Here is a 16,718-nt window from a genome sequence, read left to right as displayed (position 1 = left end):
CAGGGCCTCAGGCATGCAAGGCAAGCACTCTACCACTGAGCCACCTTCCCAGCCCGTTTGCTTTTTTTGAAAACAGAGTTTTTTAAACTTCCACTTGAGCTCAGGGCCTGGCATTATCCCTGAGCTGTTTTGCTCAAGACTAGCACTCTAGCATTTGAGCCATAGCTCTACTTCCGTTAAGAATATAGGGTATGCTTCATAGGCTTTTTTTGTTACGCAGTCTAACCTACCTATGTTGTATCTTTCCTAAATTTCAGATTAGTGTTATACTAGTTTACGTTTATTATAAATTTCCTTTCTAAACTAAAACTTAAGCAGTCATTATGCACTCTGCAACAAATAAAATCTAATATTATGCAAAACACGATTCAATATCTAATCTGGAGTGGACATCCATGTAAATTTTTCTCATGAGTCTTTCATGGTTTCTTAATTTATCTTCTTTTCAGTACAGTACCTAGATCACCCAGGATTTTTCCCCCTTTTTATCCTCAAAAATGCTCCATTTCAGCTTTTTGAGATAAATGCTCACAGTCCTCCAGTACTGTGTATGGCTGTGTAAGGAGACAGAGTCTCTTGGGATTAAATGCTTCTAAACTGGTTTCCACTCAGTCCTCCTCATGGTAGTCCTACTTTCATTCTCTGGCCCATAAGTTGCTGGTGCTTTGAATTCTTGTGCTCTTTCAAAATTCCAAACAGTAAATTGAGGTTGATTTTCAGGTTTTTTTTTCCCCCCATAGCTACTTTTCATTTTCTGTGTCAGCATTGAGAAAAAAGCCTGGATAGACCTTGAACCTTCAGTTTGACTGTGCATTTACACAAAAGAGAATTTCAACTCCAAAGAGACCGGGTCCAAGCAAAATACAGTTTTAATTGGAAATAGACAGAACTATGTTCATTTAGCAGAATTAAGTGTCCCTCCCATCAACAGAAGTGTGGGGCTCATTAGAAAGAGTGAGCTATAAAAATGAAAGAAGACAGTTCCCTTTAAATAGTGTGGATATGCCAAAGGAGGAGCTGGCCTTCTGGTTGAAAGGTTGATTTTTCAACTGAATTTAGGCATTTAAAAATGTTTTATGTATGACATTTTGAGATATTGAGATATGGAGCTAGAGGAATCCTGGAAATTTCTTTCTGACATGCATCATAATAGTTGAAACAAATGAAGACCACCGCAGAATAGTTAGAATACAAGATTGTTATTTGGTGTTTCCTATAATTGCCCCTCCTCTCTAATCAACCATCAAAGTAAGACAACTAGACCCTCCCAGTCCCCAGTATCTTGGTGTTTACACACAGGATGCTTGTACTAAAACTGTAAATGGTGGACAGTGACATAGAAAAAGTTATTGCTTTCAAAAGCCTCCCATTTCTTCTCATCAATACACAATAAGCTAATGGCCTCGGGTCTAGAGGCTCCTGCTCTAAGCCGGGGGTGAGTGTGTATGGGTGCGGGGGCTGCGTGAGTGTGTGCCAAGGGCTTAAGCTTTGGGGTACAGAGTGACTGTGTCGTAGCCCTCTGGGGGCCTCGTGCGAGCTCTCGCGTGAGTTTCACAGTACAGCTCCCCCTCCACGAAGAAGTAGCCCTTCTGTTTGAGGTTGAGATTGCAGTCAGCACACACGAAGCACTCAGGATGCCGGTATTTATCTCTGGCCTTCACCACGGCACCACTGTGGGGAAATCAAATTCAAGTGAGACTCAGAGCGGCATATAGGACCCCTAACACAGGAATTAGCTGGTTGGAAGCAGCCTCCAGCTGTAAAACTGTGCACCGCTGGGCACAGGCAAATGAAGACAGCTATCTATCACAAACCAACCTAGGCTGCCCTTAGACCCTGATGTGTAGTTTTCAGATCCTCAAACAAATACTTTATAGAAAAAAAAGTAGGGTCTTGCCTGTGGTCATGCCTGACCCCTATTTCTCTCTAAGAGAGAGATGTGAGCCAGGTGCTGGTGGCTTAGCCTGTAATCCTAGAGCTAATCAGGAGGCTGAGATCTGAGGAGCATGGTTTGAAGCCATTCAAGGCAGAAAAGTCCCTGAGACTCTTATCTTCAATAAACTACTCAGAAAAATCCAGAAGGGGAGCTATGGCTTAAGTGGGAGAGCACTGGCCTTGAGCAAAAGAAGCTTTAGACAGTGCCCAGGCCCTGAGTTCAAACCCAGGACAAAAAAAAAAAAAAAAAAGAAGAGGGAGAGGTATGTCAAACACATCCTGCAAAGGATTCTGACTTTGACCAAAGTTGTGGGTTGTCTATAGCTCCTATCACTTGAGCCATGCCCCCAGTTTTTTTTGTATTCTGCTTCTGAGATAAGATTTGGGTAATTTCCCCCTTAATTCATGATTCATAATTCCTGATTCCCTGGCCTCTTGCCTCTTGCTTCTCCTGAGTAGCTGGGATTACAGCATGCCTCACCTCACCATGCCTGGTTGCTATATTTTTCTTTTGGTCCCCAATTCCTTTTCTGGTTCTAGTCAGGCTCATCCTCCATTGCCCTCTTACATGTACTTTAGATAACAGGACAGATATTTCCTGCTGAGGACAAATGCTGCCTAAGCTCATGAGGGGAGCAGATAAAAGGTGGATGCAATCATGTGGGACACATGAAATGGAGAGATGAAAATAATTTGGTTCAATTAGAGATTTGAATTAGCAAGTGTGGCTTTTAAGCATGAAGTCCCTTGGAATGGGACGTGAATGTATGCCTTAAACTTATTTTTTTAAGTGCTGTCTAATTTAAGAAATCAGGTAAAGATAGTTTGTGTCAGGGAAAAACCTGAAGACCTGTTTATATGCTTCCTTGGATCTATACAGAAGGGATGCTCAAAGATTATTCACTAACAAAAAGAGAGTTTTAAAAAGTGCAACCATGGTTCTTGATATTATTTTTATACACACATTTGGACCTTTCTTTGGTACTGGAATTTGAACTCATGGCCTTAGCTTTCTCAATTTGCTTGGCTAGCACTCTACCACTTGAACCATGCCTCCAGCAGGCTTTGCTGCCTAGGCTGGATTTGAACCATGATTCTCAAAATCTCATTTTCCTGAGTTGCTAGGGTGCCCAGCGGGTACACTTTTTTTTTTCAAGAGTATTTCTGAAAGGAAAGCCAAAATTGGATTCATATTATATGCCAATCTGGCATTACAGCTAAGCAACCGTCAAAATATTATACAGGTAATTAAAGTCAAGGAGTTGAAATTGAACTTTTTCACAATTGTCTTTCCTGTATAAGGTCTTAACGTTAAAAATGAGACGTACACAATGCCACTCCCACACTTATCACAGAGGGGCATCCTTGGGGCACTGCCAGCACCTCCGTGGGGCTTGGTAACGGGAGCTCTCACACTTCGGGTCCCAGCAGGACGGTCATCTGAAAGGCAAAAGTGTTTCTATTTATGGCAAGAAGCAGCTGGCTCCTGCGTGGTCTTTGCCTCTACTTTACCTCATTCACTTTAGACTAAGGAATCCTTCGTCTGAGGATTCCTGCACCTGCACTGTCATTTTAGAAGGAGCTGGATGGGGAGGAGACTTGGTTCTTGCAAGAGAGCTTTTCAAAATGGAACCCGTAACCAGACGGTGTTATTGGAGGGAGCTGTTTCAAATGCTCAGATCTACAGAAGTCATCTCTCTTATGAAGATCATGGGTAACAGAGAATGGAGAGTTTTAACCACTTTTAAAGGCGCAGGTCAGTGTCATTAACTCCATCCACAATGTGGAAAACCACTAGTGTCCTTTCCCAGAATGTTCCCAACATCCCTAGCCAGAAACTTTCTCCATCCCTTCCTCCTCACAGCCCCTGGCAGCTGCTATTGGATTTCCTGTCACTCTGAATTAGTCTATTCTAGACATCTCATGTAAGTAGAATCAGAGAGCTCATCCTTCATGTCTGGCTTCTCCATTAGCATAATGTTTTCAAGGATCTGCCATGTTGTAGCATGTATCAGCACGTCATCCCTTTTAAAGATTGAATAATATTCTATCATATATATATATATGTTATATGTTAGGTATCATCTGTCAATAAACATTTGAGTTTTGTTGCCCTCTTTAGTTCTTTTTTTTGTTTTTTGTTTTTTTGGGTCCAGTAATGGGGCCTGAACTCTGGGCCTGGGCGCTGTCCCTCAGCTCTTCAGCTCAAGGCTAGTGCTCTACCACTTGAGCCACAGCGCCACTTCCGGCTTTTTTTTTCTCTTTTTGTTTATGTGGTGCTGAGGAATCGAACCCAGGGCCTCATGCATGCAAGGTAAGCACTTTACCACTGAGCCACCTTCCCAGCCCTGCCCTCTTTAGTTCTTATGAATAATGTGAACATTGGTGTACAAATACCTATCTTTTTTTCTTTTGGGTGCATATCCAGATCATCTGTGAATTTGATGTTTAACTTTTTTGAAGAACCATCATTCTGTTTTCCACGATGGCTGTGCATTTGCACCAGGAAGGCACAAAAATTCCCCTTAGCTCCACATCCTTACCAACATTCATTTCCATTTTTTTTGTTAGAACCTATCCTGATAGGGCATTGTGTATTTTTGTCAGTCTTGGGGCTTGAACTCATGGGCCTGGATACTGTCCCTGAGATTTTTTTTTTGGTGCAAGGCTAGTTCTCTACCACTTGAGCCACAGCACCACTTTCAGCCTTTTCTGTTTATGTGGTACTGAGGAATTGAACCCAGGGCTTCATGCATGCTAGGCAAGCACTCTACCAGTAAGCCACATTCGCAGCCTGTTTTTGTGGCTTTTATAGAAAAGTATGTATCTTCTGGGATATGAAAGCATCGGTTAATGTATAAGCCCAGAGGAGGGCAGGAGCGGCAAGCAGCCCAGCTTACTCTCTGTGTGGCCTTGCACAAGTCCATCTTCCCCATGCCTCAGTGTCTTATTTGTTAAATAGGGAACATAATAACTGCTCCTTCATTGACTTATTGTGAATGTTAATGAGAATGTATGCCAGGTATTTCACACAATGCAGAATACAGTAAAGGTTCGCTATTACAATTAGTTTTTGATGGTATTGGGGTTTGAATCAGTCAGGGATCACTATGATTTATTTACTTTTCCTTGAAAATGGATGATAGCCTAAAGGATGAGGAGAAGCTGAGAAGTCACAGCGTATTTGTTTAAAATGGAACCTTATGATACCCAATCTGAGCTAGCCCACGACTACCATGGATGGAATGTATCTCTGCTGCTTTCAACTATATTTTTGTGAATGACTGGCTTCATTTTGTGGCTCTCTGCACATGTCCTGCAAACTTTTCCTAAACAAGACGTTGCCCAAGTCCTTCTGAGCACAGGTGCCCTTGCTGGCCCATGAAGAAATCACGTGGAGCCTTCGATCTCATTGCTTCGCTGTCCCTCCCTCCCATGCCCTCCTAGTAACATCGGGATCAGAACGTTTTAGCAGATGCTAATGGCTGCTCACCTGCACCGTCATTCACTAATTCCTGGAGAACCCTGAAGGAGCCGGATTGGCGCGGCTGGGTAGGTTCATCTCGGTTGTCATGGAGCATCCGGTACACATCTGATTGAGGGGGCACCGAAGCTGTGGGTTCACTGAAACACAAGGACTCAAGGTGAGGCACCATTAGGAGATCTGAGAGCCAGCAGACACCCCAAGCATCCGCACGCTGTCTACAGCTCGGCAGGGGTTTTCTTCCAGCAAACCTCTACTCTAATGGAAGATACGATGGGTTACTTCAAAAACATCATAAAGCAACAACTTTGGAGTCACCTCCACACTTTTCTGTCTAGCCAAAACATTTTGGAGGGCAGTCCAAGGTGACTGGTTAGGACTCGACAATTTTACAAAGCAAGTCTGTGTATGGATGTATAACATTATACATATGAACAAAAGTAACTTTTCTCAGAAAAATGATGACAATCCAGATATAGACTGGGAATGAATCCAACTGGATCGTTCACAGTCATAAAGGTTGTAATAACATTCAGATTTATTTTGTTATTAAACTAAGATTATGCTATCATCTCGCTTGTAAATTGGTGAAGCTGACTTATCAGTGTTGAAAAACATCTAATGTGGAAACTTTTGTCTATACATCAGTCAAACTGATTAAATAATGTATTTACAGTAAGCACTTGAATTTTATTTACAATGACAGCTGCTTTGCTTTAATTTTATATTTACAAATAGAGTCATGATAATTAAAAATGCCACCATAGTATCATTTGTCAGGCAATAAATATTATCTAGAGAATATGGTTTTAACTTCACATATTTTAATTGTGCATATCTGAAAATAAGCATCTTTATATACAAGAAACTGGTTGCAAAATGACATAGTCTATTATTAGCCTGCTGTATTCACCCTGAGGCATTTTGGGAAAATTGTTACATAGCACACACAATCACTTATAAAAAGTGACTTTGCAATATTGAAAGAAGTAATAATCTCATAATAAATCATTTTGAGAAAAGCTTGGTGGCAAAAAATACTGGCAACAAATACTCATAATGAAAAAAATTAGTCAAAATGAATACGTGAGCTATTCACCTATCAAACATAATCACAAGGCAAACGATTTAAGCAGAAAGAATTATTACCTCTCAGTCCTCTGATATTAGGGAAAGAAGAGGTCGCATCTTATAAACATTCTCTAGTCCCTACCCCTCTCCTAATTTCTGACCCACAGGAGACAGACCCCCTGTTTAGGGGATACTAGATTGCAATCATGTTTAGCAAGTGGTAAGTAAGACTTTTGTATAAACTATTTTTGAGAAGTACTAAATCAGTACTTGTCCACTGTAGCTTTCAAAAGACACACCCATTATTAGATTCTTATATGCTTTCATTTCATTGCTTCTGGCCACATTTATAACTTAAAGATTCCTCAAATCATTTTTACTCTCAATTCTAGATGTTTACAATAATTTCTTAGTAGCATTTCTTTAAAGTTTTTCCACGTATCTTTCTCTCTATTAAAACAATGTAACCAGACACCATTAAAGATGATATCACCCACGAGTTTAGTTAATATGCCCAGGGTTCTAAAAGAGTCATATTACCTCATTGAAGGTGTTTCCCCTAGAGCTGTGGAGACCTGACCCTGAAGGGTTTCCATAATATTGTCATCTGAGTACAACTGCATAGGTGTATTAAACTGAGCATGAACAATCTTCACACCGGGAAGGTCCATTTCCAAGGGAATGTTAGGGGCCATCTTAGCAGCAACTTTCAAGTCACCAGGGCAAATAGAACTTAGGGTACTGACAGAAGAAGGGGTGCTACGTCCACTGCCACCATCAATACCGGAAGGAGTACTGCATCCACTGTGTTAATGACCGCGTGACACAGACAGGAGATACAGAATGGAACATGGAGAACAAGACAGAGGTTACAGGAATTGAAGACAAAAGTAAGAGGTGAATTGTAGCAAACTGAAACACTGGCTAGAATTTGCCTTCGATACAATGTTAGAAAAATTCACCATTGGAGAAAGTTTAATAAAATTAAAAGCACAAGGTGATATTACATTTGTTGGCTCTATTTTACTTGATTTGTAAGTTGATGGTTTTATATATATATATAGATATATATAGATAGAATGGCATATGAAGTAAAAACATACAGCTAGCTTCACTTTCTAAAACTAGATCAAATAATTCTCTACCTGACAATAATATGAATGAATAACAGAAGAAATTACATTGCTGTACACTCCTTTCAGTTTCTGAACTATAGTTTTTAAAATTGGAAGACTAATGAATAACTCTTCACAAATAACAAACAAATATGCAACTTGAAGATCTAATAGAAGATTTAGGCTAAAAGTTTCATGAATAACCTTTATTCTAATAATAATTGGCAATTTGTTCAACCTTCATTCAAATAATAATTGACAGTAATTTGGCAATTACTTTGCAAATATTATATTGTAATTGTTATATTGTAAATACATATTGATGTTTATTGTACATTATATAGTATAAATATAATATATTGTAAATATTTAATTCCAACAATTGAAATGTTCTATAATTTCATTGTGTGAATGATACACTTTCAAAAGGTGTTCTGTAGCTAAATACAGGAATGAGAAATAGTCAAGAAATTACTTTACAATGAATGACTGTGGGAGAAATAAGTTTGTCTCAGAATACTGGACTATATCTTAGGGCTAAGACATATTTCCTCTAAACATACGTATTTTATGTAAACATTTGGAAACACACATACATCTCCATGCATTTCTCATTTCATTTAAGACAAACCATAAGGGTTTAGGTAAAAGATTATAAAGGCCAGGCATGCAAGTTAAAAGCTAAGGAGATTTCATGTTCTTTATGGAATTGGATAGAAAGCCAATCATAACTGAACAATTTCCTGCATGCTTGTTGTCTGTTTAATTTTGCACTGTGGATTGAACACAGGGCCTCATGCATGTTAAACACCCACTCTACCACTGAGCTACACCCTAAGCTACCTACATTCATGAAAGGAAACTCTCTCTCTCTCTCTCTCTCTCTCTCTCTCTCTCTCTCTCTCTCTCTCTCTCTCTCTCTCTCTCTCTCTCTCTCTCTCTGTCTGTCTGTCCTCTATCTCAATAGTTAACTTGAACCTAGAGTTTTGTGAATGGTAAGTACTCTGCCTCTTGAACCATATCCCCTGCCTTGATGTTTTGGAATTTGTTTCTGAGGTAGCATCTTGTTAACTTTTCTTGGGTTAGCCTTGAATTTAAGGTGCTATTTTCTCTGAATGGCTGGGATTACAAGGGTACATCACTTTCCCTGGCTCACTGAGAGAATTAAAAACAAATTGTGTTGTGTTATCCAGTTCGTTAGTTATATAGCTTAAATCATAGGTTTGTTCCAGAGAGGGCGGTAATTTCTAGGGAAGTTGGCCTATTCCAAGTTTAGCAATTCAATTTGATTCTGATTAAATAAGTTGTGCATCAATAGTGTACTAGTAGTTTGGAACATTGCCCCTCAAAATTTTGCCTTGATAAATTGTTGAGAAAAAAGAAAAAGTTCAGAACCTCCAGCACAGGGTAAAGGGGGTTCAGGGTGAGGGAAGGATGAGAGAAATGTTTAACATTTGTGTTTTGACACCTATTTTTTTAAAAAAAACAAATCTCATTATTGTTCCTTTTCTCCTCTCTCCAAAATTCAGTTATATATATATTTCCTGGTCCTGTGGCTTGAACTCAGAGCCTGGGCACTGTCCCTTAGCCTCTTCGTGCTCAAGACTAGCATTCCGTCACTTGAGCCACAAAACTACTTCTGGCTATTTTTGAGCAGTGTATTGGAGATAAGAGTCATGGACTTTCCTGCCTGGGGTTGGCTTTGAACCATGATTCTCACCTGCTGAGTAGGTAGGATTACAGGTGTGAGCCTCTGATGCCCGGCCATTCAGCTCTATTTAAAGGTAGCTTTAAATGATAAGCTCATGAATGTCCTGTCCTTATCATTATATTAAAATTAAAAAGATATATAAAAGGATTATGTAACTAGGTCTTTTTTTCTGTTTTTTTTTTTTTTTAAATAAAATGTGTTGTATGTCTTTAGGAAAGCCATATAGCCAAAATTAGTAGACTTGAAGTCATAGTAACTCAGAAAATGAAGTATATTAATTTCATTGTGCTTCTTTGGAAATTGTATCTATACTTACTTTACAGCGAAATAGCATTTAAGCTTCTAATATGATGTTGTTATTACTGAAGGAATGATAGTGTAGAGAAGATATTGAAAATACAAAACCAAGGAAATGATGCAGTGGAAACAGAATGGGAATCAGGAACAAAGAGGTCATATGGGATGGCCCCAAGTTGCCTGCATGAAGCACATTTGCTGAGCATTTATTATTCTGTTCCAGCTTCATTTCTAGGTGTCAGACAAGTCCTAGGCTGGTATGGGGCTTACTTTCTAGGAGGAAAGCTGTCTTTGGTAGTCATCACCTTCTTAACACTTTCTTCCTTCTCTTCTACTCCAGATTTCATTTCTGGGGCTGAAATAATAAAACTGCTTTGTTTTGAGGTGTTTTTGGCACCTGCTTCTAGCTGACTGAAAGGTTTGTATTTGGCAGTCACGAATTAAGTGACAATTTACCACTTGCAGAAGAAGCAAGTCCAGTGTTTACAGGTGCTAATAGCATACGCCTAATAGCGACGAGCATTTTGAAAAGCTGGTGAGTAGATGTCTCACTTAAAAGCACTTAATTTTGTTGGTCATGGCTTGAACTCAGGTCCTGGATGCTGTCCCTGAGCTCTTCTGTTCAAGGCTAGCACTCTACCACTTTGAGTCACAGTGCCAGCTCTTACGTCTGGAGGTAAGAGTCTCACGGGGACTTTTCAGCTCTCGCTGGCTTTGAACTGCAATCCTCAGATCTCAGCCTTTTGAGTAGCTAGGATTACAGGAGTGAGCCACCAGCCCTGGCATCTTAAATTATTTTTGTCGGTCATGGGGCTTGAACTCTGGGCTCGGGCACTGTCCTTGCGCTCTTAAGCTCAAGGCGAGCACTCTACCACTTCAGCCACAGTGGCACTTCTTTAAATTATTTTTGAAGAACAGAAGGATTAAATAAAATATGAAATGAATCCACCTATGTCTCTTCCCCCCCAATTTGTATGTAAGTCATTATTCAATGTTCTTAACCCAAAGATGACCTCAATCTAACCGCAGATTCCTCTCCTCCTTGCTGACTAGTTGGGTTGAGTCAGAACAATGAGTGTGAGATTTTCTGATGTTACTTTTTCAGATTTTAGTTTCTTTTCCCATATGTTGAAGCTCCGTTTCTGGAGAAGACACTTGAAAAGGAGTAGCTGGAGCTGGTCAGTTTCCCTGACTGACAGGTAAGAATTTACATCTTGCTCATGATTATTTGTCTTGGAATAATGGATTGGCTATGAGAATCAGAAACCTCTCTCTCTCTAGTCTTACCTTATGCTTGTTTCACCCAAGTGGAAAAAGTTCTTTTTCCGGGGCGTTTCTTTCTTTGCAAGTTTCCATGAGAATGAAAATTAATAATAATAATAGTGATAATAATAATTATTATCGCTATTATCGATAAGCAAATATCCATCAATGTATCTTTCCCCAGTCCTTTTACTTTTAGGTTTTTTTTTTTTTTGTCATTCATGGGGCCTGAACTCTGGACCTGGGCACTGTCCCTCAGCTCTTCAGCTCAAGGCTAGCACGCTACCACTTGAGCCACAGTGCCACTTCTGACTTTTTCTGCTTATGTGGTACTGAGGAATTGAACCCGGGGCCTCATGCATGCAAGGCAAGCGCTCTACTACTGAGCCACCTTCTTAGGCCCTTAGTTTGTTTTTAGATAGGGTCTTTGCTAACTTTGCCAGAGCTGGCCTCTCTATCTCCTGAATAGCTAGGATTATAGGCATTCACTATCATGCTTAGCCCTGAAAATTTCTTTTTAACTAAGGGCTAGAAGGAGTAAGATTTGAAGAATCTTTGAGAAGTATTGCGGTGGGATGACCAGTGTCTGTCAAACAGATAAAGCAACCCCAGCCAGATTAGCTCCCTAATTCTGACCAGGGGCTAGTTTCCATTTTCCGTTCCTGTCTGCTAGGCTTTCCTGACCTGAGGCAAACTAGTCTCCCAGATTCAAATATCACCATGTTTTGGATAGGGGCACTAGTTATAAATACACACGATGAGGCCTGCCTAAGATTACATCTGTCTTCCTGCCAATAGTTACTCTTATAAGGAAGCTATTCGGCTACTCTTCTCTGCTGAGTGAGTTTGTTTCTTTTTGCTTCTGACATAAGCCTTACAAAGAGAAAAGTCACTCCAAGCACCTAACAGTTACTTTTCTTTGTGATTAGTAAGAATTGTTTAAAAGAGCATGCACTTCAAACTTCACAATCTCAGTTTATGACCTGCTACGGCCTGGGATTATGAAAGGTTTGGGCCGAATATTGTGCTTGTGTTCAAAGTAGTTCATGTCCTGTAAAAACAAAGGGTTAAAAAAAAGTCCCTCAGTGGAAGATCTATTTTGGGTAAGATTGGGTGAATGATAATTGTCTACAGAGAATGATTTACCACCAAATATTGAGCAATATGAGCTTAATGATGGACCTAGAGACATTTCTTCCCTGTCTGATCACTCAATGTTTAGAAACTGGCAAATGGGCTCTAAAAGTGGTCTTTAAAAATAACAATAATAAAACAACCCTCTAGTGCTTTTAGGAAAGCAAAAAGAAAACCACAAGAGTTGGACTTTTGGAAGGAAGGCAAAACATTTTATCACTGTCAAGAACATTGTGATGACAACTAAGAACCCAGTACTTACTTTTGAGGAGAACTAGGAATGAGACCTCGCAGCTGTCCATGCAGGGCATCTTGGATATTGCTGGTTGAATAGAGCCCAATTGGCGAGTTATAGGAAGCGCTCACTACCTGTCTTTTGTCATCAATGTTTGCGGCTGCAACAAAAGGCTGGGCCCTTCTGTTGTGTGCAGTACCAATGGGTTTAAATTCCTGTACATGGCAGACAAAACACACAGCCACAGAATGCACACAAAGCCATTAGTGAGCAAGACTACAGGTATTGCTGTTGTTAATGAAGGCATCTTTACTTGCTTTTGGATGGAATGAATGGTTACAGGAGGAGTTAGGGAGCCATCTTTCTACCATCCCTCTGAAATTTACATGCGAGTGATATCTTACCATGCACAGGGATGGGCCATCTGTACAGATATTATAGCATATCTAAACACTGTATCTCTTGCCAGTCAGCTTCTGACTTGTTCATTCACGTATTTCTAATGACTTATTTGATTACTGAAAGTTTGCGTAAGAACTGTGCTTTTTAAAAAAACTATTAATAGACTTAACTTTTTCTTATTTAGAAATCATGAATCTTTTTATTCTATTAATATCTTCTTTTTGTGTATGTGTGTGTGTGTGTGTACTGCTGGGATTGAACCCAGGGCCCCATTCATACTTGCTTAGCACAAGGTCTTGGGGTTACCTTCCTCTGCATGAATGCTGGGCTCATGTCAGAAAGTGAGCCACAGCAGCATGTATGAGTTGAAGAGGATTTTTTTTTTTGTCGGCCGTGGGGCTTGAACTCTGGGCCTGGGCGCTGTCCCTCAGCTCAAGGCGAGCGCTCTACCACTTGAGCTACAGCGCCACTTCCGGTTTCCTGGTGGTTTATTGGAGATAGGAGTCTCACAGTCTCTCCTGCCCGGGCTGGCTTTGAACCGCGATCCTCAGATCTCAGCCTCCTGAGTAGCTAGGATTACAGGCGTGAGCCACCAGCGCCCGGCTTGAAGAGGATTTTTACTTTCTTTCTTGGGACACAGGATCACAGAGTCCTAGACACTGAATTTGAAATATACTAGAATAATTGGAAACCTATATTTGTGTTTGTACCATAGGAATAATACTTTTGAGTTTGGAGCACATGTATAATTTGTAAAGGTATTAAATCTTATTTTTCTATTCTAGACAATAGAAGAAACCAGCAGGGAATACTAAACTAGATGTGAACTAATTCAGTTCCACAGACAGTCAATCCTATGATTCTGTCTCCAGGAGAGTGTCTCAATGCAGAGGTGCTGGCATGAAGCAGTATTGCCATTTCTGTTAGGCAGCAGAATGACTGTAACAACCGTCTGGAACTGTAGAAATGTTCCAGCTTTGAATTACAGAACAGGAGAAAATATGTGCAGTCCAACATCCACATAGTGGCACAGTGTGATTGTTTTAGCTGCTTAATCATGAATTTGCACTGGCTCTCTTTTATCTTAAACATTTTGATTAGCTATTAGTAGAGCCTGAAAAAAGTGAACTGGAAATAATTGTAAGTAATAGAAATGGCCATGATTTAGGGCTTTGTAACTATTTCTGGTATGAAAGAAGACAGGAGGCTAATCGCCTAATTTATTTGTGGTGGATTATAAAATTTTCAGGCTAATTAAAGTGTGAATCATGCAGGAAAGAACCACTCGAGGTTTTTGTGAAGCTTAGCTTTTTTTTTCTTAACAAAGTATGATTAAAAATCATGGTAAACAATTAAATTGACAATAATTAGTTATCGCAGTGTCTTCACTGGAAAAAAATCTCTGCTTTTATCTTTGCCTTGAAATAATGACTAAATATGGATAGTGATTGTTCTGTAAATGAAGCAAGTTCTCTGCAACATTTGTGCATTAGTAGTTTCTACTAGACTTCTAAATAATAGCACATATGTTAATTGGCTCCAAGCTTTCTCTTTGCCATTTTTAGTTTTGGTTATATACATTACCAATGTCACAACTGAGTAATATGTTTTTTTTTTTAAACTCTATTTTTAACTCAGGTCACAGAAAAGAAGTCTTTGTAAAACAGGCTTAAAACATTTTTATTTAGGCTTTGCAAAGCATTAGTTTATTGGCTTCTAGAGTCATTCTTCCAAGCACAGTGAATTGTATGCACCAAAGGTAAACAAGGGCCTGAAAGTATGGTACTGGGAAGCAATGTCACACAGAATGAAAAGACAAAACCCATTAGAAGTTTGCTGTTCTACTTTCATTCCTTTTTGCTTTTCTTGGAAAAGCACGTACAACCCTTTAAAAAAAACCCATTATATAGCAGCTAAGAACATCCAGCTCTTGTTTATTCTATCCAGATTGACCAAAAAAAAAAAATCATCAAATAATATTATCTCTCAGGGTTTCAAAAAGTAATCATTCAAGTTAAAATGATTATTTTGAATATTAGGAGCTTATAGTAACTAATAATATTTTCAAAGAATGAAATGGTGAGGCTGCCAGAGTGAAAACTAGTGAATTTGATGGAGCTCTGGCAACACTGGGAGAATGTGGATCCTGATTGTCTATTTCCCCAGTCTTTGAAATGACCTTAGGAATGACAACACTCACAGACAGTTCAGCTTCAATTTTTCCTACATGAAGAAGTTGCGCATAGATGATGATTTATTACCAACTCCATCCGAAAGAGTAAGTTTTTCCCATACAATTCATTTTTTCTCTTATTTTCCTGCGGCTTATATTTTCACATAAAAAGGGCAGGAAAATAAGAGAAACAAAGCTGTGAATGAATATTTATTTGATAAAGGCCCAGTGAAGACATTTTGGATTTCATCAGGCTTGAAACTTACGAACACCCTTGCTATGCATGCTCACTATTCAAATGCAAAATAAAGTCACCCTTAAAAACATTTTATTTTCTCCAGTGATGTGTTTCAAGTGTTCCCATAGCTCACTGGGAAAAAGTCTGGGGAAATGGTGATTATGAAATTTGTTCTGTGTAGGCTGCCTTCTACTTTTCAAAACATTGTAAGTTGAAGTTGATTTTACAAAAATAAATTGTGACTGCCCAAGTAAGTTATGTCTTTATTATAAACTGGGAGGAGGAGTTAGTCGTGTATACAGAAATGGAGACAGCTTTCTTCCTGTGCAACCATTTTTGTTTCTGAAAGGCATTTCCCTACTGTGATAGCCACCTTATACTTTTGAGTCATCCAATTGCCATTAAACTAAAATAACAAAACAGTTTATCTGAAAACAAATATACCCTTATTCTAGAGCAATGCTTTGCTTAGGAAAAGGCATAGACCGACAGGATTGTATGAAAGGAATTTATTCAGTTGTTGAGAAATGATCTAAACAACTTCTAATGTCCTTTTTGAGCTACAATTCAAGTTAAATCTATAAAAACACAAAGTTAACTCTTTAACAACAGCATAGAGAAAAAGAAAATCTAGGTATTAAAATTTGTTATCAATTGTTATTATAACTGTTTATGGGGGGCTGGGAAGGTGGCTCAGTGGTAGAGCGCTTGCCTTGCATGCCGGAGGCCCTGAGTTCGATTCCTCAGCACCACATAAGCAAAAAGAAAAAAAAGCCAGAAGTGGCGCTGTGGCTCAAGTGGTAGAGTGCTAGCCTTGAGCTGAAGAGCTGAGGGACAGTGCCCAGGCCCAGAGTTCAGGCCCACGACCGGACCCAAAAAACAAAACAAAACAAAAAAAACTGTTTATGGAAAAGTCCAGGCCTAAACTTATTGATAGAGAAAAATATATCCATTAACATTTTATTACTTAAGGTTGGACGTAGATGGCAGGAAACAATACATATTTTTGTGTATATATATATAATTTATTTATTTATTTTTATTTCTGGTACTGGGACTTGAACTCAGGGCCTAGACACTATCCCTGGGCTTTTTTGCTCAAGGCTAGTGTCCTGTTGTTTGAGCCATAGCCTGACTTATGGCCTTTTAATAGTTAATTGGAGAGAAAGTATCACAGACTTTCCTGCCTGGATTGGCTTTGAACTGTGATCCTCAAATCTTAGCTTCCTGAGTAGCTAGGATTACAGGTATGAGCCACTAATATGAATATTTTATTCTAATAGCAAAAGTCATTTTTGATCAAAGTGTGACTTGAGTAGAGAAACATTGTATTGATCACCAACATTTTACTACTAATCTATTTATTTCTCAAACTGTTAGGCCTCTGTTGTTCAAAGGACTGCTATATTTGCAGAGTTCTTATCAAAAGAAATCTCTTTGCTTAACTTTGTATTGCTTACAAAAACCCCAAATAACTATAACTTAGTTTTTTTCTAGTTGATTATATATATTGCACAGGTCACAAATGTGTAATAATTTAAAAAAAGATCTAGCATTTTCTTTTTAGTTCTTTTTAATTATTATTATCTTCAAATAGTTGTACAAGGAGGTACAAATGTGTACTTTGTTCAAAGAAAATTCCTCTATGTTCTAAGAACAT

General features: G+C 39.0%; 1 protein-coding gene across 4 annotated transcripts in view; it reads right to left on the bottom strand.

Moving 5' to 3' along the window:
- Positions 1–846: 846 nt before the first annotated feature.
- Positions 847–16,718, bottom strand: part of Pdlim3 (PDZ and LIM domain 3) — a 30,655-nt gene continuing 14,783 nt past the window's right edge. The window contains exons 4-8 of one of the 4 annotated variants that reach the window (XM_070016379.1): positions 11,860–11,927; positions 7,031–7,294; positions 5,429–5,559; positions 3,264–3,375; positions 847–1,671 (exon numbers count right to left, since the gene is read on the bottom strand). In XM_070016379.1, the coding sequence (XP_069872480.1) occupies positions 1,482–1,671; positions 3,264–3,375; positions 5,429–5,559; positions 7,031–7,294; positions 11,860–11,927 (765 nt within the window). In that variant the 3' untranslated portion in view covers positions 847–1,481. Of the gene's footprint in view, positions 1,672–3,263; positions 3,376–5,428; positions 5,560–7,030; positions 7,295–11,859; positions 11,928–12,272; positions 12,461–16,718 lie in introns of all 4 variants that reach the window. The other 3 variants (XM_070016381.1, XM_070016380.1, XM_070016383.1) reach the window with 3 other exon arrangements.

The sequence above is a fragment of the Dipodomys merriami genome, unplaced genomic scaffold (genome assembly GCF_024711535.1).
Source record: "Dipodomys merriami isolate MVZ:Mamm:240054 unplaced genomic scaffold, mDipMer1.0.p SCAF_12, whole genome shotgun sequence".
NCBI lineage: Eukaryota > Metazoa > Chordata > Mammalia > Rodentia > Heteromyidae > Dipodomys > Dipodomys merriami.
This window is presented reverse-complemented; position numbering and strand designations above follow the sequence as displayed.